The 24,914-nt window shown below is 43.1% G+C and overlaps 1 protein-coding gene across 1 annotated transcript; it reads right to left on the bottom strand.

The window, feature by feature from the left end:
* Positions 1-14,990: 14,990 nt before the first annotated feature.
* LOC128735615 (uncharacterized) lies at positions 14,991-16,184 on the bottom strand. Its single transcript, XM_053830098.1, has one exon. The coding sequence runs from the start codon at positions 16,182-16,184 to the stop codon at positions 14,991-14,993; it is 1,194 nt and encodes a 397-aa protein (XP_053686073.1).
* Between the last annotated feature and the right edge of the window lie 8,730 nt (positions 16,185-24,914).

Genomic DNA, 24,914 nt, shown 5'->3' with positions numbered 1-24,914 from the left:
AGGCCCCATGATTCATGAAATGAACCGATTTGATGATTGAAAATTCAGCTTCAAATGGGACTGTTGGGGACCCGAACTTTAAACCAAAATTTCTCTTTCGATTGAACTTTTTCTACGACTCACGAATGTTCAATTGCTGGGGCCCCGTGATTCATGAAACCATTTAAGTTGAGCTGTTGGGGTCCAAGCTCAGAAAATATTACTAGCTTCAATTCTGAGTATTTAAAAGTAGAATTAGTATTTCATCCGCAGTTATTTGACTACTTATAAATATCGAACTGTCGGGTTAAGCTCCATACTTAGTTTACTTCAGTGGCGATGTCTACTCTGAAGTCTACGGTCTCTTCTTGATTCTATGATTAAAATAATTTTGGTTACTCTTTCGTCGGGCATTCTAGACACGTGACCATCCCAACGCAGACTGTCACACTGTACTATCTTCATTATAACAGCATATTTACATTCTTAATACAGCTCGTGGTTCATGCATCTGCGCTACACGCCATTTTGGATTTTGCTAAACTTTACGCTAAAACCCCAAGCATTCGTCGATCAGCTTCTTTTAGCGTCCATGATTCATGTCCGTAAAGGGCCACCGAGAGGATTAGTGTTCTCTAGAGCGTCAGTTTATGCGAATTTGCAAGCTACAGGACTTCAGCTACAAAATGTAATGCCTCCGTAAAGGCCAATTCGCAGCTGCAATTAGTCGTTTTATTTTGCGACTTACATCGTTGTCACATATCACGAGCATATCAAAATATATTCAGTTCCTCTTCGACACCAACATCATTTGGATTTGCACGTCATGTACTTCGTTTTGGCGGTGTTAATGGTAAGTCCCAATTTCTCAATAAATGACCTAAAGGCTTCTTTCGCTGCTGTACTTTTGATTTCGGTAATATCGACGTCATCCGCAAAAACAAGAAGCACGTGAGGTCTCATCTGCTATTCTGACTTATAATTTTTACTCATCCAGCGTCACACGAATCAACGTAACTAGTTCTGTGGGAAAACCATGTCCTAGCGTTAACTGTCACAGCTCATTTCGTTTTACTGAATCGTATGCCGCCTTGAAATCCATAAAAATATGATGAATCTGCAAGTTGTATTCCCGGAACTCGTCAGTTACTAGACGCAGGGTAAATATCTGATCCATCGTGAAGCGACCCGCATGAAAATCAGCTTGATACTCGCCGACGAAGAACTCAGCTAACGGTCTCAGCCACACACGATAGGAAGAGCACCTTATAGGCAAAATTGAGCAACGTAATGCCTCGATAGTTTTTATTCTCAAGTCGATGTCCGTTTTTAAAATTATGGGAAATGAGGCCAATCAACCACTCCTCCGATATTTATTTTCGTCCCATATTCTATTCCTGACAATGAGGTGGCGAATTGTTTCGTACAGCTGCTCGCTCCTCGTTTTTAGAAGTACAGCCAGGATACCATCCTTTACAGCAACATTACCGTTTTTCAGCTCACTGATTGCTTTTTTGACCTCCTCCTGTGTTAATGGCTCCACAGTTTGGCCGTCGCTCAAAATTCTTATCCTGTACCTGCTGATCTTCCTGTTTACTTCTCTATTCAACAGCGTCTGGAAATACTCTTCCACCTGGCTGCTACCGTCGTTTTGTCAGTAAGCAGGTTGCCAGCACTATCACTGCACATCACAGGCATGGCAAAATTCTAGCACCTGACCGCTTTGTAGAAACTCCGTGTGTTGTTGCTGGCGAACCTCTCCTCTGGACTGACGAGCACGTGCTCTTCGTACTGACATTTTTAGACGGTGGGTTCTTTTTTCCGCAGCTCTATCAGGACGAACCAAAAAGATTCGCGCAGAGTATCGGGCATTCCTCACATTGGAATCGTGAGAAGAAATTCTGCAGAGGATTCGCACAGAATACCTTACTTATAGAAGCAGAATTCTTATAGGAGAATCCAAGAGTTTAATCCCAGGGATAGCTATAACTCGGCACGGGAATCGCCTGCACTATGAACTGTTTTGTTCTGATGTGAAGACGCAATAAGCTACTTATCTATATTGAACTGTTGACATCCTATCATTTATAAAATCCGCTTATTTGGTACTTTGATACTTAATTTGATTTGATACGCTTATTTGAAATATGAATGGGTGATAGATGAGGAAAACGTTGCATTGCTGGCAAAAATGCGCAGTGGCACTTATCAGAATGTGGAAAGTTCTCTTCCGGGTTCGCTGAAGCACGGTCAATAAAGAATCAAATATTCACGCTGCGGCAGATCCTCCAAGAAGTTCATGAATACAGAATTCTACGCACAATTATTTCATTGATTTCAAAGTTGCGTATGTTACCATCGACCGTAAAATCATGGCCATTCTAACCTCGCAGTGGACTTTATTAACGTGATGGTCCCTCAGGTGGGCTGTACAACATGCCGTTACAGGATGTTATGAAAGGAGCAACACACAGGCACAATCGTCAGCAAATCTAGTTAGTTCGTCTGCTTTGCCAATGAAATGGATATTGTCGATAGAACAACATCTGTGGTGGTGGCTGCAAAAACTAAAACTCAAAGTAGCGAAGATTGGGTTGAAGAAAAATGCGTCCAAACTAAAGTACCGTGAACCGCTAATATGACGCACACGCTAAAAGCTGATTACTCGGTCCTAATAACGACTGAGTTTGTTTTGTTTCGAGCATCGAGCCGCTATGCTGTCCGTTCTCCCGATACTCGACACTCGACGTGCCTGAGTCGAGTCAAGTTGCACGGGGCCCCTAATCTCAAAGGCCCGGTGGGCCCTTTGGCTCCCAGTCCGCCCCTGCGCGTAGTTTTCGGCGACCTCCGGTTGCTTCAGTCGCGCTAGAGTACACCGTGGCGGGCGGCGGTATCGTATGTTGTTCACAACAGATAGTTTTTGACGTATCCTTACCATCACTAGGTAGTGATCCGAATCAATGTTAGCGCCCGGATAGGTTCTGACGTTGATAATGTCTAAAAAGTGCCGACCATCTATCAGAACGTGGTCGATTTGTGATTCTGTCTGGTTGGGTGATCTCCAGGTGCACCGATGGTAGAGGTTATGCTGGAAGAAGGTACTACGTATGGCCATGTTCTTGGAGGCGGCGAAGTCGACAAGTCTAAGGCCGTTTTCGTTCGTTTGCGGGTGGGCGCTGAACCGTCCAATCACCGGTTTGAATTCCTCCTCCTGACCAACCTGAACATTACAGTCCCCGATGATAATTTTGACATCATGTCTTGGGCAGCGGTTGTATTCACGCTCCAACTGCGCGTAGAATTCGTCTTTGTCATCATCGGTACTTCCGAGGTGAGGGCTGTAGTGCACGTTAATTATGCTTATATTGAAGAATCGGCCATTGATTCTTAATCTGCACATTCGGGGGTTGATCGGCTACCACTCGATCACCCGCTTCTGCATCTCGCCCATCACTATAAAAACTGTGCCCAGCTCGTGTGTATTGCCGCAGCTCTGGTAGATGGTATGACCACAGACAAACAGACTAGACACTCGCGTTAATTCCATCGTCCATTCAAAAACCACATATTTTTCAAAAAAGCATGTTTCGCAACATGGCCACACCGCGGCGCTCGAGTGTTGCTTCGAGTTTCCAGTATAAAACCATACAAATGTAAAAAACTTACAGTATAAAACCCTGCAAATGTAAAAAACCTACAGTACAAAACCCTGCAAATGCAAGCTACTCCGCAACATGCATAACAGAGAGCGCTAGTGTGCAAGCAAAACGTGTAGGACGATGGTTTTTGAAGAATTTTCTTCTATGTGTCATGTTAGTTCGTCAGTGGTATGACCATCTCTATACGTACGTACCATCGTTCCTTTCCAGCATACCTCCTGCAGCGCTACGATGTCGAACTTGCGGCTCTTCACTTCTTTAGAAAGCACGTGGGTACTTCCGAGGAAATTCAGAGACCGACAGTTCCATGTTCCTAATTTCCAATCGTTAGTCCGTTTTCGTCGCCTGGGTCTTTCCCGATTGTTCCGATTAGAGCTATTATTATTGCTTACGGAGTCCATTGTTTTGGTTTTTTTAGTGGTTCAGGCTTGCAAAGCCCGCAACCAACCCCACAGTATCGCCGGAGGGCCAACGTAGCTCGAAGGAGCCCTCCTCCCCTGTCAGCAAACGACCTTGGTTTCCACCGGGGTTGGTTACCCAATCTCCACCGAGGTTACTCGTATCCCGGCTGGTACCACGAGGAGGTAGGGGTAGGAGTTGCTAGGTAAGAGGCTGTGAACAACTGTGGGGTCTATTTTATGCCACCTGGGGTCCACCTGGGTTTTTGGACACCTTCTAGTGCGATAGAAATTTGGTGATATGTGCGCTGGAGATCATTACACGAAAAGATGTGCTTGCCTTGCAAGATATTCGGAAGGTCTTGTATGTGTGGAACCGGGTAAAAATCCAGGAAATCATAGCCTTCAAATTGCGATAGTCGCCATTACAGAGACTGTAGATTACAGAGGCGCCGAGACACTCAAAAACCGCTAAAGTTTGAACCAAAACGGAGAGTTACCTTTATTTATGATGGTACTCTCCGTTTTGTTTCAAAATTTAGCGGTTTTGGAGTGTCTCGGCGCCTCTGTAATCTACAGTCTCTGTAGTCGCCATACAGATTCCATTTGCCGTTCGATTTTTCCACCATATGTAGAGAACTGACCCAACAGGTTTTTGGCACGAAAAAACAAGATACTACACTTATAGTTCTTGAGGTTTTTGACGGCTGGCAGATCCCTTGTTCTACGAGGAATCTAAACTCGGCTTTCGCTTCGTTTACCTTGTCGGCGGAAAGTCTGCGTGGGTTAGAATATATGGGTGGTTCAGTAGTAAGAATATGATGAACCGGTTTACCTTGTATTGAGCTTCATGAAGATCTCTGGAGACCGAGCGTCAATGGCTTCGTGCCATAGGCTTTTATGGACTGCCATTAGCGGGAAATGCTTGATTTATAATGGTAGATTGGAGCTGTTCTCAGAGCAAGACAGGTAGTATTGAAACGTCTACGCTGAAATCCTGACGGTTTTCTGGTCTCGCACGTAGATTCGCTGAATGCTCGCGGATTTATTTACACCCAACAGATTTATTAACACGTTATCGCCCTTTTACTTCTCAGTCTCACACTTCTCAGCTTTAATGTCGTAGTGTGTGGAACCAGTAGATCCGTCGGTTGGGGTGATTTATGTACTTTGGGCAGGCATTACGCGTATGCTATTTTGGACATTTCCATTTGGTTTTGCCGTAAATGTCCAAAATAGAGTGCGCGTAACGCCTGTCCAAAATACATAAATCACCCTACCTAGCCGATGATCATCATCATCGTGTACTGTATCGGTATGTGTACAGGATCGATCGAAGATGATCGAAATCGGTCGAGTTCGCCATAGATACATTTCTGATAGAATTTAATTCAGGAGACTGGCAACCCTGTCCATTTCTACCGCAACTGACAGCAACACACACATATTACGGGCCGTATTGAATACGACCCAACTGAGTTTTGTTTTGTTTTGATCATGATGGTGCGTTCAAGCTGCCATTTACAACTTGAATTAGCATTAAGAATTAAGTCGGAAGCACCAGACCGACATTTAAAGATGATTGCGATCGGCTTATTAGTTCCAAAAACATGGTCGCTGCAAGCCTCCCGGTTTAACTGCAAGCACGTGAGTAAGCACGCTAATGTGACGATACGTCAAAACAAGTACTTTCCATTCTGTGAAATTGAAACTCAATCGGTGTTATGACTTCACATTAAAAAATTCAAATAATCCATGAAAAAATAATTAAATAATCAAAAAGTAGGTTTTATAAACCTTCTGATTGGGGAATGAACCATCTTCTTCTTCAGCAGCATAGAGCCGGGGTGGCTCGTGCTGTTTCAAGCACTCGTCTCCATTCAACTCGGTCTTGGGCCACTCGTCGCCAATTTCCTAGTCGTCTCAGAAGTCGCAAATCGCTCTCGACCTGGTCGAGCCATCGTGCACGTTGGGCCCCCCTGTTCCTGGTGCCGGTGGGGTTGTTGAAGAGGACTATTTTCGCCGCACAGTCGTCCGGCATCCTTACGACGTGTCCGGCCCACCGTAGCCTGCTAACTTTCGCTAGATGTACGATGGGAGTCTCCCCAAGCAGTGCCTGTAGCTCGTGATTCATACGCCTCCGCCACTCTCCGCTTTCAGTTTGTACTCCGCCAAATATCGTCCGCAGCACTTTCCGCTCAAACACGGCAAGGGCGCGTATGTCCTCCGTAAGCAGCGTCACGGCTTCAAGTCCATAAAGAACTACCGGTCTAATAATGGTTTTGTACATTGTTAGCTTCGTGCGGCGGCGTATGCTTCCTGATCGTAGCGTTTTACGAAGGGCAAAGTAGGCCCGATTTCCCGCTTGGATGCGCCGCTGGATCTCCTTACTAGTGTTGTTGTCCGCGGTCACCAGCGATCCCAAATACACGAACTCTTCTACCACTTCTAGTTCGTCGCCGTCAACGGTTACCGTCCGTGGGAGGCGCACATTTGTTTCCTTTGAGCCTCTTCCTTTCATGTATTTGGTCTTCGACGCATTTATTTTTAGCCCAATTCTCCTAGACTCCGCTTTCAGTATGGCGTAGATTGCCTCCGCCGTCGCAAAGTTCCTGGCAATGATATCGAAGTCATCTGCAAAGCCTAGAAGTTGGCTGCTCTTGGTAAAAATCGTGCCTCTCGTTTCGATGCCCGCTCGTCGGATCACCCCCTCAAGAGCGATGTTGAACAGCATGCAGGATAGACCGTCACCTTGTCTCAACCCTCGTCGCGTCTCGAAGGGACTCGAGAGTGTCCCAGAGATGCGTACAAAACACATCACTCGATCCAATGTAGCTCTGATCAGTCGCGTCAGTTTGTCCGGAAAACCGTATTCGTGCATTATCTGCCATAGCTTGTCTCGATCGACTGTATCGTATGCTGCTTTGAAATCAATAAAGATGTGATGCGTGGGCACGTTGTACTCCCGACATTTCTGCAAGATCTGTCGGATAGTAAAAATTTGGTCCGTAGTTGCGCGAGCCCCCATGAAACCCGCCTGATAATTCCCTACGAAACCTTGTGCTATCGGTGACAGCCGGCGTAACAGGATCTGGGAGAGTACCTTGTAGGCGGCATTTATCAGCGTAATACCGCGATAGTTGCAGCAGTCTAGCCGATCACCCTTTTTGTAGATGGGACAAACCACTCCTTCCATCCATTCCTCCGGTAACTTTTCCTCCTCCCAAATCCTCGAAATAACCCAGTGTAGAGCCTTTGCTAGCGTTTCTCCACCATGTTTATAAAGCTCTGCCGGTAGGCGGTCCTTCCCAGCGGCTTTATTGGTCTTCAGCAACCTGATTTCTCGTTTGACTTCTTGGAGATCAGGTGCTAGGACATCACTATCTTCCATGGGCGCTCCTAGGTTAATTTCCGTTCCGCCTCCTTCTGCGACTTCGCCATTGAGGTGTTCATCGAAGAACTGCTTCCACCTGTCGACCACCTCGCGCTCGTTTGTAATTAGATTCCCTCCCTCGTCCCTACACATGTCAGGTTTCGTTGTGTAGCCCTTCCGAGTTTGGTTCACCTTCTCATAAAACTTGCGCGTGTCATTAGCTCGGAATAGTTGCTCCAATTCTTCACGATCTCTGTCCTCCTTTTGGCGCTTTTTTCTCCTCAGGATCGTGGTCAACTTGTTCCTAGCTCGTCGGTACTTGGCCAGGTTCTCTCTAGTGGCAATACTTAGATAATTTTTCCAAGCATTTTTTTTCTCCTCCACCGCTTGTTGGCATTCCCCATCAAACCAATCATTTTGTGTACTCCGAGGCTCAATACCTAGTGCCGCGGTAGCGGCCTCTCCGATGGCCGAGCGTATTCTGCCCCAACCGTCTTCGAGGTTTGAAGCACCTAACTCCTCGGAAGAAGGCAGTGCCTCATTCAGTACTCGCGCGTAGTTCTCGGCAGCTTGTGGGTTATCTAGCTGCCTGATGTTCAGCCGAGGAGGGCGGCTTTGACGTGTCCGGTATACGGTGGACAGCTTTGAGCGCACATGTACTGCTACTAGGTAATGGTCAGAATCGATATCCGCACCCCGACGGGAGCGTACGTTCGTGATGTTAGAGAAGAACCGGCCCTCTATGAGAACGTGGTCAATTTGGTTCATTGTACGTTGGTCAGGTGATCTCCAGGTGGCTTTGTGGATATCCTTGCGCGGGAAAAAGGTGCTTCGGATCACCAGGCCTCGGGAAGCTGCGAAGTTTATACATCGTTGGCCGTTATCGTTTGTGTCGGTGTGCAGGCTATGGGGTCCTACCACCGGTCTATACATTTCTTCCCTACCGACCTGGGCGTTCATATCCCCGATGACGATCTTGATGTCCCGTGACGAGCAGCTGTCGTACGTTGCCTCCAGCCTCGCGTAGAACGCTTCTTTCTCATCGTCGGGTCTACCTTCGTGCGGGCAGTGCACGTTAATGATGCTATAATTGAAGAAACGACTCTTTATCCTCAATACACACATTCTCTCGTTGATCGCCTTCCAATCTATCACGCGATCCTGCATTCCGCCCAGCACTACAAAGCCCGTTCCCAGTTCGTTGGTAGCGCCACCGCTCTGGTAAAACTGGGCCTTTCCGCCACGTATCTTCCATACCTTCTCTCCTTTGCGACAGATTTCCTGCAGAGCTACGATGCCGAGTTTGCGGGGTTCCAGCTGTTCAATCAGCACCCGCTCGCAACCTGCGAAATTTAGCGATCTGCAGTTCCAAGTCCCGAGTCTCCATTCGTCGTCCTTATTCCGTCGCCTAGGTCGATGCCGAATATTCCGCTCCGAATATGCTTGAATGTTGTTAGTTTGTGTTGTTTAGGTGTGTAGCCGTACTGGGGCAACACTACCGAGTCTCGTGATGGGGCTGCCATCTTATAGTGCCGAGACTCACTACCTCCTTCCCGGTTAGTATACGACCTTAGTTTCCACCGGGGTTGGTTACCCGATCTCCGCTAAGGTTGCTCGTATTCCGGCTGGTACCACGAGGAGGTCGGGATCGGAGTTGCTGGATAAGAGGCTAACGACCACTATGGGGTCTATATTCCGCATTATCCGGCCGTTTACCAACCCAACCAATGGGGATGGGGAATGAACCATCCGACTTTTAATAAAACCTTCGTTATTACGTAACATTCATAACAGGCGCAAAAGGTTTTAGTTGCTGTGACTGTCATTTCTGCTCAACGTCCAGCGTGACTTCCTAACTCTAACTCTTCGGTAAATCTAGCTGTTGTCCCAACTCTTCGCTCGAATGAAAATAGTTTTTTTTTCTTGGTAGGTGAAAAGATAAATTTGACGAAACGAAACTCCAGTGTATATTAAACCTAAATCAGATTATACTTCAAGTGTTGTGAACTCATTGAAATAAAAATAAAAACATTTTTTCTACACCTAAGTACCAATCTAGACAGTGATAAAATGAGCATAAAATGCCTGGCAAAAGGAACGAGGTATGCTAAGTGGAGAAAGCTTGCTTTCCTCATACCCATGAAGAGAACAAAATTACGATAGTTGCTGGAATCAGAATTTATAGTGGATGTTATTTAAGCCCTTAAATCTTAAAACTAAACAAAATAAAATATGTGAAAGAAAAATGTGAGATCCTAGTCTATAGCGCCTAACAATCTTAGAGAGAGTCAAGAATGTCGGCTCCAGTGAGCGGTGAGTTAATAGATTAGTAGAAGTGTAGACAGCTAGGGCAGGACGAGCTTCTTGTGTAACACTTGGTGATAAGGACCTGGAAGGACCTGCGTGTCCGGTCGTCATCATTATGCCTGACAGGAAGAGGAAAGGCTATCATCGCATCAGTGCAAACAGGAAGTCAGTTGACATAACTAATGATGTAACTAACCTGCTGGGTTTCGTTCGGAAGTTATGTCCCTGAAAGTCGGTGGGGGATTAAACGTTTCTCCTCCCGTTTATTTACACCCATATTTAACCACAATAGCCAGTAACAACGAGAATCACTCAAACACGAACCAAACATCAAAGCAAATCAACCGAAACCGCTTATGCACGCATTGGTTCTCTATTATAGGACTGCCGTGTTGGCAGCAGAGTCAGGTTGACCGACAATATTTGTGTTCGCATAGGGGTAGAGGCTGAAGAAGAAAAAAATTATTGCACGATAAATGTCATAATCAAGAGCTAACAAAATTAGTTCTATTCATTTGGCTTTCATTCATGACAAATCGTTCGATTGCCACCTGGCGCACTGGCCAAGGATAGTCGGAAAAGTCGGAAAAAAACTAACGTGCAATATCATACCCACCAAGTAGCAGCAAGAAGCAGAAGTTTATGGAAGTATTGACATAGAAACATAAAGAGTGGGGGGGAAATCGAGGTTTACTTTCCACTGATAATTGTAAGCTGAATGGTAGATGCTACACTATATATGTAGTTGTGAATATGTACAAGCTCTATACTATAGTAGCATGTGTTCGAAGCCAAACAACCAATTAACAGCTGATGTTGCAGGCTTAGTCAACAAATATGTTAGACAGGATATATGACTTTTATAAAGTTTGATCGTTGTGAGGATATATTTTTTATCAAAAGAGCAAAGGCAGGGCTGTATGTAGATCAAGCGGGGACAGGTTGATTGATATTCTAATTCAAATATGCGTGTGCATGAAGTAACATTCTTTACTCTTTCTGTAATAGAACAGCGAAATTGCGCTTGTATTGGCGAATGGCTTTAAATAATTTAGAATCCTGATAAGCGAAGTGCTTTTGGTGCAGTGAAACGGCATCAATTCGGTGCAGTCGTCATTATTCTTCCACTCTAATAAAATAGGATAGAATATTGTTTTAAACCAAACAGAAGCCAGCAAAGCCATAATTCATATGCTTAGTTTATTTGGATTTGTGATTCTAATCTCAAAGTACATGAAAAATGACATGATTAGCCAATGAAACTGTTCCACTGCACCTGATGGAACTCTTCTGGATGTAGGAAACATTCTATACTAAGACAAATCATCATCGTGTTGCATATCATTTCGTCACCGAAGCAAACAATTGTATTCACAATTCCTGTGTAAATGCACGTAACAAGTACTATATAATTATTTTAAGCAATCTGTAAGTTTAGTTTCGAATCATATATTCCGAACGTACATAGTTTAGCATGTGGTGTCACCCCCCTTGACTATCGTTGGATTATTCTATCAACCGTCGGACAAACAGACAACAAATCAAACAATCATCCTCATAAACAGATGATATTTTCGGCAGAATCATGCAGCAGCTAGATACTCAGAATATATTGTTCAACTAGAAAACTATTCTATTTAGACAGGTGCCAGTAAGCCAACAGAGTCACAGAGCCAGATCCAAATATTTACTCTATAGATTTCTCTAGACGTTACACAAACTGTTAGAGCCAGTCAGTACTACCGAACTAGTGATAGATCCTATAAAAACCCACCCTCTCTTACTGTTTTTTCCACGTACCACGTTCGTCACTGTTGGAGGAACTCTGTTATTTTCCCAGTTCTCAGCCACGACAGCAATCGGAACAACGCCAAAACGATGGCACCAGACAACCGAATACAATAAATAGATCGTAGACAACTTTTCCTTCCTTCCGAATATCAAACAAAAAGATGTTAAGCATGATTAGAAATAATTCGAAGAGTAACCAGCTGTAGCAGTTTACAGGAACTAGCGAATACAAGAAATGAAAAAAAAACAACTACCGTAGTGAGCAAATAAATTGAAAAAAAACTTTACTAATCTAACTAGAGTTTATAGTCCCGTTTGGCTAAACCGAAATGTGAAATAGACAGCGAGTATGAATTAGGCATATTTTTGTATAACTGATTCGCCAATTTTTTATAATCAACGCATTTGCAAGCATGGTTAAGGGTCAAAAATCAAACAAGCGATGTGAAGAAGAAATAATCCAATGGACTTGAATGTAGTTGTGTAATAATCCCGTACTCAGCAAATGATATAAACAGTGTAATGTGTTATTATTTAAAATAAAATTATTTTTGTTTGATTCTGGGTCGAACCCATTCGTTACTAAAAACCAAACAGAAGCAAACCAATAATGTATTTAACTAATGTACAATGTACACCGACGGAGAGACGGATTCATCATCTGTGTCAGTTTTGTTACGTAAACCTAATATTTATGAAAATTTATGAAATCCAATAGAAAAAACTCGTCTGTTACTGAGTACAAACTGTGCTTAGCAAGCAGCTGTGCAGGACGAAATAAGCAACAATTGTAGAAAATGCGCATTGTATTACACTGGCGAAAATGATGTGTTAAGAAATAGCGAATGGTGACAACAAGAAATAAGTTTAAATGCTAGATAGACATATCAAGATAATTCAATAAACTTACTACCAACTAGACCGAGCAGGCGACTTCTACATATTAATTGAAAATACCAAACTAAAGTTAGATAACGATTATGAAAACTGCTGGAAACAAAAAAAAATGGAAAGGAACAACAAATCAGTACGATGTAAAGAAAACAAACTATTACTCTTCATACTCTCAAATAAATTCTTAATAAATTCTACAAATCTAATCGCTGCATAATTTACTTATTGGTACAAAACATTCCGAACAACAGTGTTTCAACCCACAGCCATGCTATAAACTCGGGTACAAACCATTACAGTGATGGTTTGAACCTTCGCTAACACGGTGCGTTACCACCAGCTTAAAAACGAAGTAACACAGCGTAACGCGTAACCATTTTTCTTTTTCCTGTTCCTTGCTACACACTAGCGCCATAACGGTCAGATGAACGGTGGAACAAAATGAGCAACCATTGCCTGTTGCACACTCATAAATTTGGTTTATCATCATTTTGTGTCATACGATCTTCAGTTTTTCGTGTGTGCTCTTAATGTCACATATCAGCGTTTGTGGCAAGAGCAGTACATTCCGCACAATCGTGTGGAAGATTTGTGCCTTGATATTTGTAGTATTTTTGAATAATGACAATTGTTATTGATTAATTTGTTAAGGGGCAATTCGGCTAACTATGATCACAGACAAACAGACATAACACTCGTTTTCCATTCATCGTACCGATAAAACCGTCATTTCAAATTTGGGCTTAGTTGGGAATGTCTCCGTTTTGGTCAAAGTGGCGCTTTTTGACGAAAGAAGGGGAATTCCCCATAAAAAATAGTTGCTTCTTCGAGGGACACCCATATTGCTATTTGATATTTGGGAATGTCGATCATAGATGGTGCTAGTGTTCAGGCTAAATGTGAGGTACGATAATTTTGGTTGATTTTTCTTCCAAGTGTTATGTCTGTTTGTCTGTGCTATGATTGTTAACATGAAATTTTATAGAGAAAACACGGTAAAGGCAGACATTCATTATATTTCGTCTTATCCAGCAACTCCTTAGCGGAGATCGGGTGACCAACCCCGGTGGAAACTAAGGACGTATACCAACAGGGAAGGAGGCACAGTGTGTTTTGACACTGTAAGATGGCAGCCCCATCACGAGACTCGGTAGCATAGGCCTTGGTACGGCTACCTACCTGAACCCTAAAAGCTAAAAAGAGTCAACAAAATCTTACTCGGAATATTCGGCATGGACAAAGGCAACTAAATAAGGACAATAAAATGGAAACTTGATACCTGGAACTGCAGATCGCTAAATTTCGTTGGTGGCGACAGGGTGCTGCACGATCAGTTAGAACCCCGAAAGCTTGGCATCGTGGCAGGAGATCTGTCGTAAAGGCGAGAAGGTGTGTTATAAGCAGAGGTGGGCACATTTCCGCTAATCCGCTAACAGCTAATTAGCTCAGCTAACATTTTGGTTAGCGGTTAGCGGTTTCGCTAATTTTTAAAACCGTTAGCGTTAGCGTTAGCTTCCGCTAAATTTATGTACCGCTAAATAAACCGCTAACTTTTTTTAGTAGGAGGAAAATTGCTGAGGAATATGAAAATTTTCTTTTAATTCTGCTATTGAACTATTATCTATCAATATTATCGCACAGATTTGAGTCGAATCTCAAGACTTCGTAAAGTTTTGTACGCCTGGAAAACAGTTTTTCACAATATTTGCTATGGCTGCGGAGCTCCAAAGCAAACTTTGAAAAACTCTATCTTATGGAAAATTTCTAAAATGTTTTTTATTGTTTCTTGTTCCTGTACTTGTGTCATTCATTTACAAATGTGGCCATTGACTCATTGGCAAATTTCATCATTGACAATCCGGATAAAATATTATTTGGAAAAATCTTTTACAAAATGTTCCACAGTGATAGAAAACTGCAAAGAATAAACAAAAAACCATAGCCTGTCTCTTGGAAATATTTTCTATCTGTTCTATTTTCAATGTGAGAATGTTCTTCAAAACATTTTTTATGAGCGCCTGTGATTTTTTTCATGATTTTTCCAGATATATACTTTATCTTAGACTTTCGCAACGAACATTTCCGTTTTTGCCAAAATTGGCGCTTATCACAGTATTGCCAAATTTGCACTACTACACAATTTAGCGGTTAGCGGTTAGCTTTAGCTTCCGCTAAATTTTTGGTTACTTTAGCGGTTAGCGGTTATCGAAGCTAACGTTTTGAATTAGCGGACTAGCTGTTAGCGAAGCTAAAATTTCGGTTAGCGGTGCCCACCTCTGGTTATAAGGATGACTTTATTACGTGCGAATCGGTGTACAGTACAGAGTCAACTATATGAAAAATGAGTTTGTGCCGAGTGACGCTGTCTATGTGCTAGCTTACTAGAGTGTTTGAAAGTAGAGAGGCCCTAAGACATATGCATGGCGGTATGCTTAACTCAAGTTTAAATTAGATTCCCTATGTTTAGAGTGAGACCAAACGAAACAAAAATATATAATAAAATGAACATTATTACACGCTTTCTCTTTTTTTTTAGTCTAATGTTAGTATTACAGACCGTTTACCCGCGGTCTACTCGGGGTTAGTAACTTAAACTACCCATTCACCGTAACGTTTTGGGGGTACGACTGTACGACCAGTACGTGTTACACGAGGACAAGTTTCAGGGGAGGAAACATCTTGCGAAGAACTATGCATCTGCTGAGAACTATCGAGAACTTCCGTAGAGGGTTTCACACAACTATCTAGGGCTTCAGGACCATGCAACGATTCCTCTAACACACCATCACGCGAGCAACGACTGCCTAATGAATTCCCTGAGTGTAAGATTTCCGAAGAATGTTCGTTCTGATTGTAATGATTGGAACGGTTGAGCGGTCTTGGTACAGTGAGATGTTGATCATTTGGAGCATCCTCTTCAACGAGTAAATCACTGCTGTTGAATCCATCATTGGTAGTTTGAGTAATGAATATACGATTGCGACGGAAATGATTTTCAAAATTGTCTTTAAGCACATAAGAGCGGCCATTAACATCTCGCACGATTTGCCCATAGTGCCATTCTTTGGAACTCTTTTTAAAAAGAACTCGATCGCCAACTTTCAATGGTGGAAGTTGCCTGGCAGAACGATCATAGTATTGCTTCTGAGCCATACGCTTCTGTTCAATTCTACCACGAACTTGACGCTCATCAAGCGACTGTCGAATTAGAAGAGTTTCATCTATCGGCAAGCGCGTTTTGATCTGCCTTCCAAAGAACAATTGACTAGGAGTAAGCTTCATGCTAGCGACAGGTGTGATGTTATACTCGAGCAGACGATACTGAAACTGGTCAACTTCTCCAACTTCATAACACCGTTTCAGTATGTTTTTAGCTATGGCTACGGCTTTCTCGGCAAGGCCATTGCTTTGAGGATAACGAGGACTAGAGAACTCAAACTTGATGTTATTCTTATTGGCATACCTTTCGCATTCAAGGGAATTAAACGGTACATTGTCGCTGCGGACACAGGTAGGATACCCATAACTGTTAAACACATTGTCGAATAATTTACACACACTAGACATTGTTTTGTCCTGTAAGCGATCAGAGCAAATGAACCCGGAATACGCGTCTATTAGTACCAACCAATCGTGACCGCCGTACTCAAATATATCCGTTGAAACTCTTTGGAAAGGGTACTCTGGGATATCCTCCTGTACTAGCGGTTCTTTACAGTTGCTACGTCGAAATTTTTCACATATTACACACGAAGAAACAGTTTCCGTCAAATCATTTGTCATTCCAGGCCAAAAAAATTGAATTCTAGCTTTCGCTAGCGTTTTTTCAATCCCCAAATGTGAAGCATGCAACCAATTACAAATCAGCTTCTGCAAGTTGGTTGGTACGACTAAACGATGATTTTTGAACAATAACCCATTTTCGTAATGGAGTTCACTGCGATGCTTATAGAAAAGCTGACTGAGATCATCGAGTTTATGAAACGACGGCCAACCTTGCTCCACATACTTCACTACGCGCATGTATCGTTCATCCGAGGAAAGGGTTTTCAAATAACGATCATAATTGTCTTTTGACATACATGCACTCTTGGTCAACGAATGCACAACGCTTTCAAGTTCGGGATTTGATTTACCTACTTCAGGTAATGGAGCTCGAGAAAGACAGTCAGCGATCGCAACGCTTTTCCCAGGTGTATACAAAATAGATAGTCCCGGATATTTCAAGAGAATCAAGAACATTCGCTGCAGTCGCGGAGTAACGTCATCGATATCTCTTTTCACGAGAGTCTCAAGAGGTTTATGGTCGGACTGAACTGTAAATTCGCGCCCATACAAGAAATGGTGGAACCGTTGACAAGCGAAAACAACCGCGAGAAGCTCTTTTTCAATCTGAGCCCATTTTTGCTCACAATTGGTCAGGGTTCGTGATGCATAAGCTACAGGCCCATGATCCTGCAACAATACACACCCAAGCCCATCTTTTGAGCTATCCGTTTGAACAATGCACGGCTTATTTGGATCATAAATTGCCAATGTAGGCGCAGAACTGATGGTTGAAAGCAAATCATTTAACTCATTATCATGATCGTCATTCCACTCCCATTTAGCTCCATTATGGGTTAATTTACGTAAGTTAAATGTTCGTGTCGATAAGTTAGGAATATACTTGGCTAGGTACTTAAAGAGACCCAACAATCTGGCAACGTATGTAACACAAGTAGGTTTAGGCATACATGTAATTGCCCGAATATCTTTATCGATTGGGTGCATCTCTCCTGAACCAATCACACTTCCCATAAACGTGACCCTAGTTCGGCGGTATTGTAATTTATCAGCATTGAACTTAACATTATTGGCTTGCGCACGCTCAATGACTTGAGCCAAGGCTTTATCGTGATCCACTTCATCTTTGCCCGAAACCAAGACATCGTCAAAATAAACCACCACACCGGGAATGTCGCCGAAAATTTGAACCATTCGTCGTTGAAACATTTCCGGTGCGTTGTTTAAACCGAATGGCACACGATTCCATCTATATCTACCAAAAGGCGTCATAAACGTCGTCAAGTTCGAACTTTTACGATCCAACTCCATTTGCCAGAACCCACTTCTCAAATCAAGAACCGAAAAGACATGTTTTCCCGACTAGCGACTGAACAGATTCTCCTGAGTAGGTATTAGAAAATGCTCACGTTTTATGCACCTATTGAGAGGCTTTGGATCTAAACAAATGCGTAATTTTCCGTTTGATTTTTCCACCAATTGCATATTACTGACCCAATCAGTTGGGTAGTCCACTGGAGAGATTACACCTGTGTCTACTAAATGTCCCAGTTCAAGCTTCAATCGGTCATGGAGCGCCAGTGGAATCCGTTTACGATAGTGCAACGATGGGACAGAGTTTTCTTTCAGAATGATCGAGCATTTTCCGGGAAATTTACCTAATCCCTCAAAAATTCTACGAAAACATTCCACAAATTGTCGATTTTCCTTCGGGAACTCTAAACGACCATCGACCGCACTAAGGCGTTTAATTAATCCAAATTCAATACACGATTGTAAACCAAGCAAAGGTTCAAAAGAATTATTAACCACAAGGAACGTGGCATTATACGAACGATCACTAACCGAATCAACACAGGTAAGCTCGACCTTTCCATGTATTTTTATTTTATTCGAACTATAATCGAGTATCAAAGCATCACGGAAATCATCAATAGGAAGGTGCAATTTTTTAACAATCTGAACAGGAATACAATTGACGTCAGAACCTGTATCCAGCTTAAAATGAACCGTCTCACCGTTAATACGAAAACCTTTTCTCCACGGCCGGGATTCATCAGACCGACCACTCACAGAATTGGAACTCACTCTATAAAAATTCAAATCTTTTTTACGTTCAACCGCCCATGCATTGTCTACCTGAACTAAATCTATCAACTTACCAGCATCACTCCAATTGATCGAATGCACCGTTTTCTCGTTCGGCCCTACTGACTTCGATGACTGCTGGTTGCTTCTTGGCTGCTTCTTCTTGCGGCAACATTTGCTGTAGTGACCAATTTCTCCACACGCATGGCACTTTGCGATCGATGCCGGGCAGTTTCTTCGGTGATTTTGACTAAATGGCCTTCCACAGTTGTAGCAACGATTACGTGTGACTACGTCGACGGTTTTGATTTCCGTTTCAATCTCCTCCTTCGAAACCATTTTAACTTCCAACAAATTACCCTTCCGATCCAATAGCTGTTTGTTCTCCGAAGCGGCTTCAAAAATCTTGCAGGTTTCCATTATCTTTGATAGCGGGTCGTCTCTGCCATCTAAAAGCTTTAGCTGTAGTTTCTTATCTTGGATTCCAATAATAATCCTATCACGTAGCATACGGTCACTATAAGACGTCTGACAGGTGGCGCAACTAAACTCGCACTACTGAACTTGCGTTCGCAACTCAGTCTCGAAATCAGCGAACGTCTGCTTTTCCTTCTGCGCGATGGAAAAAAACTTGAAAGCTTCCATGGCGATGTTTTTACGAGGCAGACAATACTCGTCAAACGCCGCGATGATATCTGTGAGTGTATGAGTAACTGCTTGACCGTGCGCGTCTTCGAATCATTCATCAGCGGCTTCGCCACCATTATCATCTGCAGCGGCATCTTCCTCATCCAGGCCAAACATGCTCTCCATACTACCATTGTTCGGGAAGAGCGAGTTAAAAATTTCCACTCCGCGGGGGCCGATCATCCACAAGAATGTAGCAATCTTGTTTGCTTCCGTTTCCTTCATTTTATTATTGGCCCGAAGATAAATACAAAATAACTGCTTCCAGCGAGGCCATTCCTTCGCAAGATTCGCACAATCGAGCGGCTGCGGTAGACGATGATCGAATCCAGATGCCATTTTACTCCTTCGATGTGCTGATCCGAACCGTAAACAATTTTCCGCTACTCGGCCACGTCGCGCCGAAATCCAGCCAGGCAAACAAGCCGGCAATTGAGGTTATTCACAAATCCAATATTTATCTAATTTTTTCTTTTTCCGCGGTTCATTTCTGACACCATGTTATAAGGATGACTTTATTACGTGCGAATCGGTGTACAGTACAGAGTCAACTATATGAAAAATGAGTTTGTGCCGAGTGACGCTGTCTATGTGCTAGCTTACTAGAGTGTTTGAAAGTAGAGAGGCCCTAAGACATATGCATGGCGGTATGCTTAACTCAAGTTTAAATTAGATTCCCTATGTTTAGAGTGAGACCAAACGAAACAAAAATATATAATAAAATGAACATTATTACAAGGTGTGGAGGATCCGTGGCAGCAAAGCCCGTAGTGTTGGGCAAAATGCAGGATCGGACAATGGACTGAAAAGCGATCAACGAGAGGATGTGCGTGTTGAAGATAAAAGTCGGTTTCTTCAACTACAACATTATAAACTTGCATTGTTCACACGAAGGTAGACCCGACGACGAGAAGGAAGCATTATATGAGCAGAAGGAGGCAATGTACGACAGCTGCTCACCACGGAGCATCAAGCTTGTCATCGGGGGTATGAACGCCCAAGTCGACAGGAAAGCAATGTGTAGACTGGTGATCGGGTCCCCCATAGCCTGCACACCGACACGAACGATAACGGCCAGCGATGCATCAATTTTAAGGCTTTGCTGAGGCTTGGTGATCAAAAGCACCTTCTTTTTTCACAAAGATATCCATAAGGCCACCTGGAGATCACCTGACCAACGAACCTCGAACCAAATCGACCATATTCTCATCGAGGGCCGGTTTTTCTTGAACATCACCAACGTACGCTCCCTACGGAGTGCGGATTGACTCGGACCACTACCTAGTAGCAGTACATGTGCGCTCAAAACTATCGACGGTTTATACCTCGCGACAAAGTCACCCTCCTCGGCTAAATATTTGGCATCTAGACAACCCGTGAACTGCCAAAAACTACGCGCGCGTACTGGATGAAGCTCTGCCTTCCTCTGTGGAGCTAGATGCTTCGACCCTCGAAAACGGATGAAGTAGGATACGCTCGGCCGTCAACGAGGCCGCAACCGCGGTGCTAGGTGTGGAAACCTCGAGTGCACGAAATGATTGGTTTGACGGGAAATGCCAAGAAGCGATAGAGAGGAAAAAAAAGAGCTTGAGAAAGCTATCTGAGCATATCCACGAGAGAGAATTTGGCCAAGTATCGACGAGCGAGGAATGAGTTGACCACGATACTGAGAATGAAAAAGCGCCAGAAGGAGGACAGAGATCGTGAGGAGCTTGAACAACTATTCCGGGCTAATGATACCCGCAAGTTTTACGAGAAGGTGAACCAAACTCGCAAGGCCTACACACCAAATCCTGACATGTGTAGGGACGAGGGAAGGGATCTAATCACAAACGAGCGCGAGGTGGTCGACAGGTGGAAGCAGTTCTTCGATGAACACCTCAACGGCGATATAGCAGCAGGAGACGCAATGGAAGTTAATCTCGGAGTACCTACAAACGACAACATCGTACCGCCTCCCGATCTCGAAGAGATCTGACGAGAAATCGGTCTGCTGAAGAATAATAGAGCCGCCGGGAAGGACCGACTCCCGGCAGAACTCTTCAAAAATGGCCAAGAACCGCTAGCAACGGCACTTCACTGGCTGATTTCAAGGATTTGGGAAGAAGAGAAACTATCGGAGGAGTGGATGGAAGGCGTAGTCTGTCCCATCTACAAAAAGGGCGACCGGCTAGACTGCTGTAACTACCGCGGCATTACGCTGGTCAACGCCACCTACAAGGTGCTCTCCCAGATTTTGTTGCGTCGTCTATCCCCAATAGCAAGAGAATTCGTAGGGCAGTATCAGGCGGGCTTTATGTGGGCCCGTGCTACTACAGATCAAATTTTTACTCTCCGACAAATCCTTCAGAAATGTCGAGAGTACAACGTGCCCACACATCATATTTTCGTGGATTTCAGAGCAGCATACGATACCGCTGAACGCGAACAGCTATGGCAGATAATGCACGAGTACGGTTTGCCGGACAAACTGACGCGGCTGATCAAAGCTACTCTGGAACGATTGATGTGCTACGTGCGCGTTTCGGGGACACTCTCAAGCCCTTTCGAATCGCGCAGAGGGTTACGGCAAGGGGATGGACTGTCATGTATGTTATTCAATATCGCTATTGAAGGTGTGATCCGGCGAGCGGGCATCGAAACAAGGGGAACGGTCTTTAGTAAGGGTAGCCAACTCCTAGCATCATTACTAAAAACCGTGGGACGGTGGAGGTAATCTGCGCCAGACTAAAAACGGAACCTAGGAGGATAGGGTTACAAATTAATGCGTTGAAAACCAAATATTTGGTAGGAAGAGGCTCCCGAGAAATTAACGTTTGCCTCCCACGGACAGTGACTATTGACGGCGATGAACTGGAAGTGGTTGATGAGTTCGTATATTTGGGATCTTTGGTCACCGCCGACAATAATACAAGTAAGGAGATCCAACGACGCATTCAAGCTGGAAATCGAGCCTACTTTTCCCTTCGCAAGACGTTTCGATCAAGGAGCATACGCCGCCGTACAAAGCTGACGATGTACAAAACGCTAATCAAACCGGTAGTCCTCTGCGGACTTGAGACAGTAGCTTTACTTACGGAAGACATACGTACACTTGCCGTTTTTGAACAAAAGGTGTTGCGGACTATTTCTGGCGGAGTACAGACGGAAAGCGGAGAGTGGCGGAGACGTATGAATCACGAGCTACAGGCACTGCTTGGAGAGATTCCCATCGTACACCTGGCGAAAGTCGGGTCGCAAGGATGCCGGACGACTGTGGAGTGAAATCCGTTCTGTCCAAGAACCCCACCGGCACCAAGAATAGAGGGGCTCAGCGTGCTAGGTGGCTCGACCAGGTTGAAGCCGACTTGCGTGTGTCGAGACGCGCAACGAATTGGCGACGAGTAGCCCAGGACCGAGTACTATGGAGAGGAATTCTTGATACGGCAAGAGCCACCCCGGCTCTCGGCTGAATAAGTAAGTAAGTAAAATAAATTAAATGAACGACGCTTACAAGTATGTACGCGCCCCAGGCATAGGATTGTAAATATAATTATTGTACGCAGTACGTTGTGCATTTTACTGGTAAATAAGGCGTTCGTGATCGTCGTTAGAGTAGGCCAGTCCCGTTGGTAACCGGTAACTCTAACGACGATCACGAACGTTAGGCCGTTTACCAACGGAACTGGCTTAAAGACGATCACGAACATAAGGTTTTTGAGGAATATAGAACGAATTTAAAAAAATATAGTCTAGTTAATTATAGATGTTCCTGAAAAAATAAAAAATAATTAATGTGGCAGTAGGAAGGCAAGGTCACACCGCTAGGAGGATTAATTCGGGTTTTATATAAGACATTAGTTTTGGATAAATTCTTTTAGTAAGTATATGGATACAATCGGGCAAAGGGTAGGGTTGGTCGCTCACTTTTTCAGAACTGTTCACTTTCAGGACATGAAATTAGACTAGGGTTATCGCGGTCCTGAGAAAACTTGTTGGGATTAGTGATGTCCGAAAATTTCAATTATTCGATTACCGATTAATCGGTCAAAGTGGCTCTTTTTGACGAGAGAAAGTGAATTCCCCATAAAAAATACTTGCTACTTCGAAGGATACCCATATTGCTATTTCATATTTGGGAATGTCGATCATAGATGGTGCTAGTGTTCAGGCTAAATGTGAGGTACGATAATTTTTGTTGATTTTTCTTCCAAGTTATGTCTGTTTGTCTGTGCTAGTAGTGTTCGATTAAAAATATTCGAATATTTCTTTGATTAATTCGATTAATCGAACGGTTATGAACGATTAACGAGCTTTATTCGTACTCATTGAACTATTCGAGTAATTCAACTATTCGTGCTGGCAGTATTCGATTAAAAATTATTCGAATATTCCTTGTGTTATTCGATTAGTTGAATTAATCGAACAATTAATGGACATCACTAGTTGGGATTAGATTAGGAGACTTGTCGCTTTTTTTGGTGCACTTGCCTGCCACAGACAAATTGGTCTATCAATTGTTTTTTTTAATAAAAGAAAAACGTGACGAGTACCATTGAATGCAAGTATAAAAAACTTTTTTCGTCATTAGCTACTAGTATTGCTATTTCAAACTGGAATGAATGTAAATTTAATCACGGTTGTATACAACCGTTCTGCTTGTGATATGCAAACGTCATTATCGCTAAACAAATATTAGCACTACTTATTCCGACCAATTACAGAGCGTTGATTTTTACCTAACCTAAGCCTAACATTTTCCAATTATTTGAAAGTTTGCAAGGAAAACATGTAATGTACTGTATTATCACCAATATCTCTAGAATCTAAGGATGACTGAGTTATAAGCAAGCAAACTATAACCACTTTTCGTTACATGTTCTCTTTTCGTTTTTCTAAAGTACACCCCAATATAGAAAACAAAGACGTAGTTATACGTCATAAAACAAATGAGGAGACACAAAATACTGCGCAAAATAAGTTGGTTTTAACTGAAAGAGAAACGGATTCTAACCAGAAGCAGACAATTTTATTATATCCTTTAACAACTAGCATCCTACATCGTCGGTATACTTTTCGTAGCATTTCAATTTTGAGTAATTATATGCAGGTTTTAAAGCTATTGCAAGCACTACCATATTGTCGACACAAAGGTAGCCTTTACCCTTTGCCTTTGCAATTCGCTTAATTTTTCAGCGGTTTAATACTTTACTCCAGGCTGCTTCAGCCTCGACCATTTACTGTAAACCAAGGTTTCCCGATAGAGGTTCCGATGTTGAAGCTACCATTTATAAGTGAACGAGCATTATTTATATTATTCATTATTGATCTATTTTAGAAAGTATTTATGATCATATTGAGTGCATAGTGCTCAAATTTGAGACGTGCTAGCATGGTATCTAGTCCGGCTCTGAGTGTCCTTAAAACAGATAAAAAAAGCTTGCTGATCCTAATAAACAAACCGGTTACACGTATCATTTAAAGTACTCCGACCGCATGGTGATGACTTACTACAACTCAAACTCGAATAATCAAATCTTTTATCCACACGAAGGTCTCGAACATTCTGGCATTCATCTGTGGATTCGCTAAAGCTCAAACTCGAATAATCAAGTTTGTTATTCAACCGAACGTCTAGAGCACTCATGCTTTCGTATGTGGAGTGTTCACCTGATCCGAATTAACTTTGTCTATCAAGGATGTTTATTTCCAGTTGGTACATTTTTGGAGTGAAGCATCATATATTGTTAAATGATATAACAGACAATTCCGATAGTTCAGAATTTTTTGCAGAAGAATCTTGTCTTGGTTATTACTTTGGGTAACATTTTCTTCCATCATCTTTACAGCAGCACCTAAAAAATTAAGAAATGACAGTGCATTGTGATTTGGTGTGATTTTTTTACGTAGGACTACGTCTTTTTCTTCCATGTGTGGACTCATCACTGCGACCAGTATCGTTGATCTATTGTG

Source organism: Sabethes cyaneus, chromosome 2 (assembly GCF_943734655.1).
Source record: "Sabethes cyaneus chromosome 2, idSabCyanKW18_F2, whole genome shotgun sequence".
Taxonomy (NCBI): Eukaryota; Metazoa; Arthropoda; class Insecta; order Diptera; family Culicidae; genus Sabethes; species Sabethes cyaneus.
Note: the sequence above shows the minus strand (reverse complement) of the source record. Positions and strands in the feature narration are given on the sequence as shown.

Bases quoted from the DNA above. Each gene is read 5' to 3' on its own strand.
- LOC128735615 (XM_053830098.1), bottom strand. From the start codon at position 16,184: ATGACAAATGATTTGACGGAAACTGTTTCTTCGTGTGTAATATGTGAA.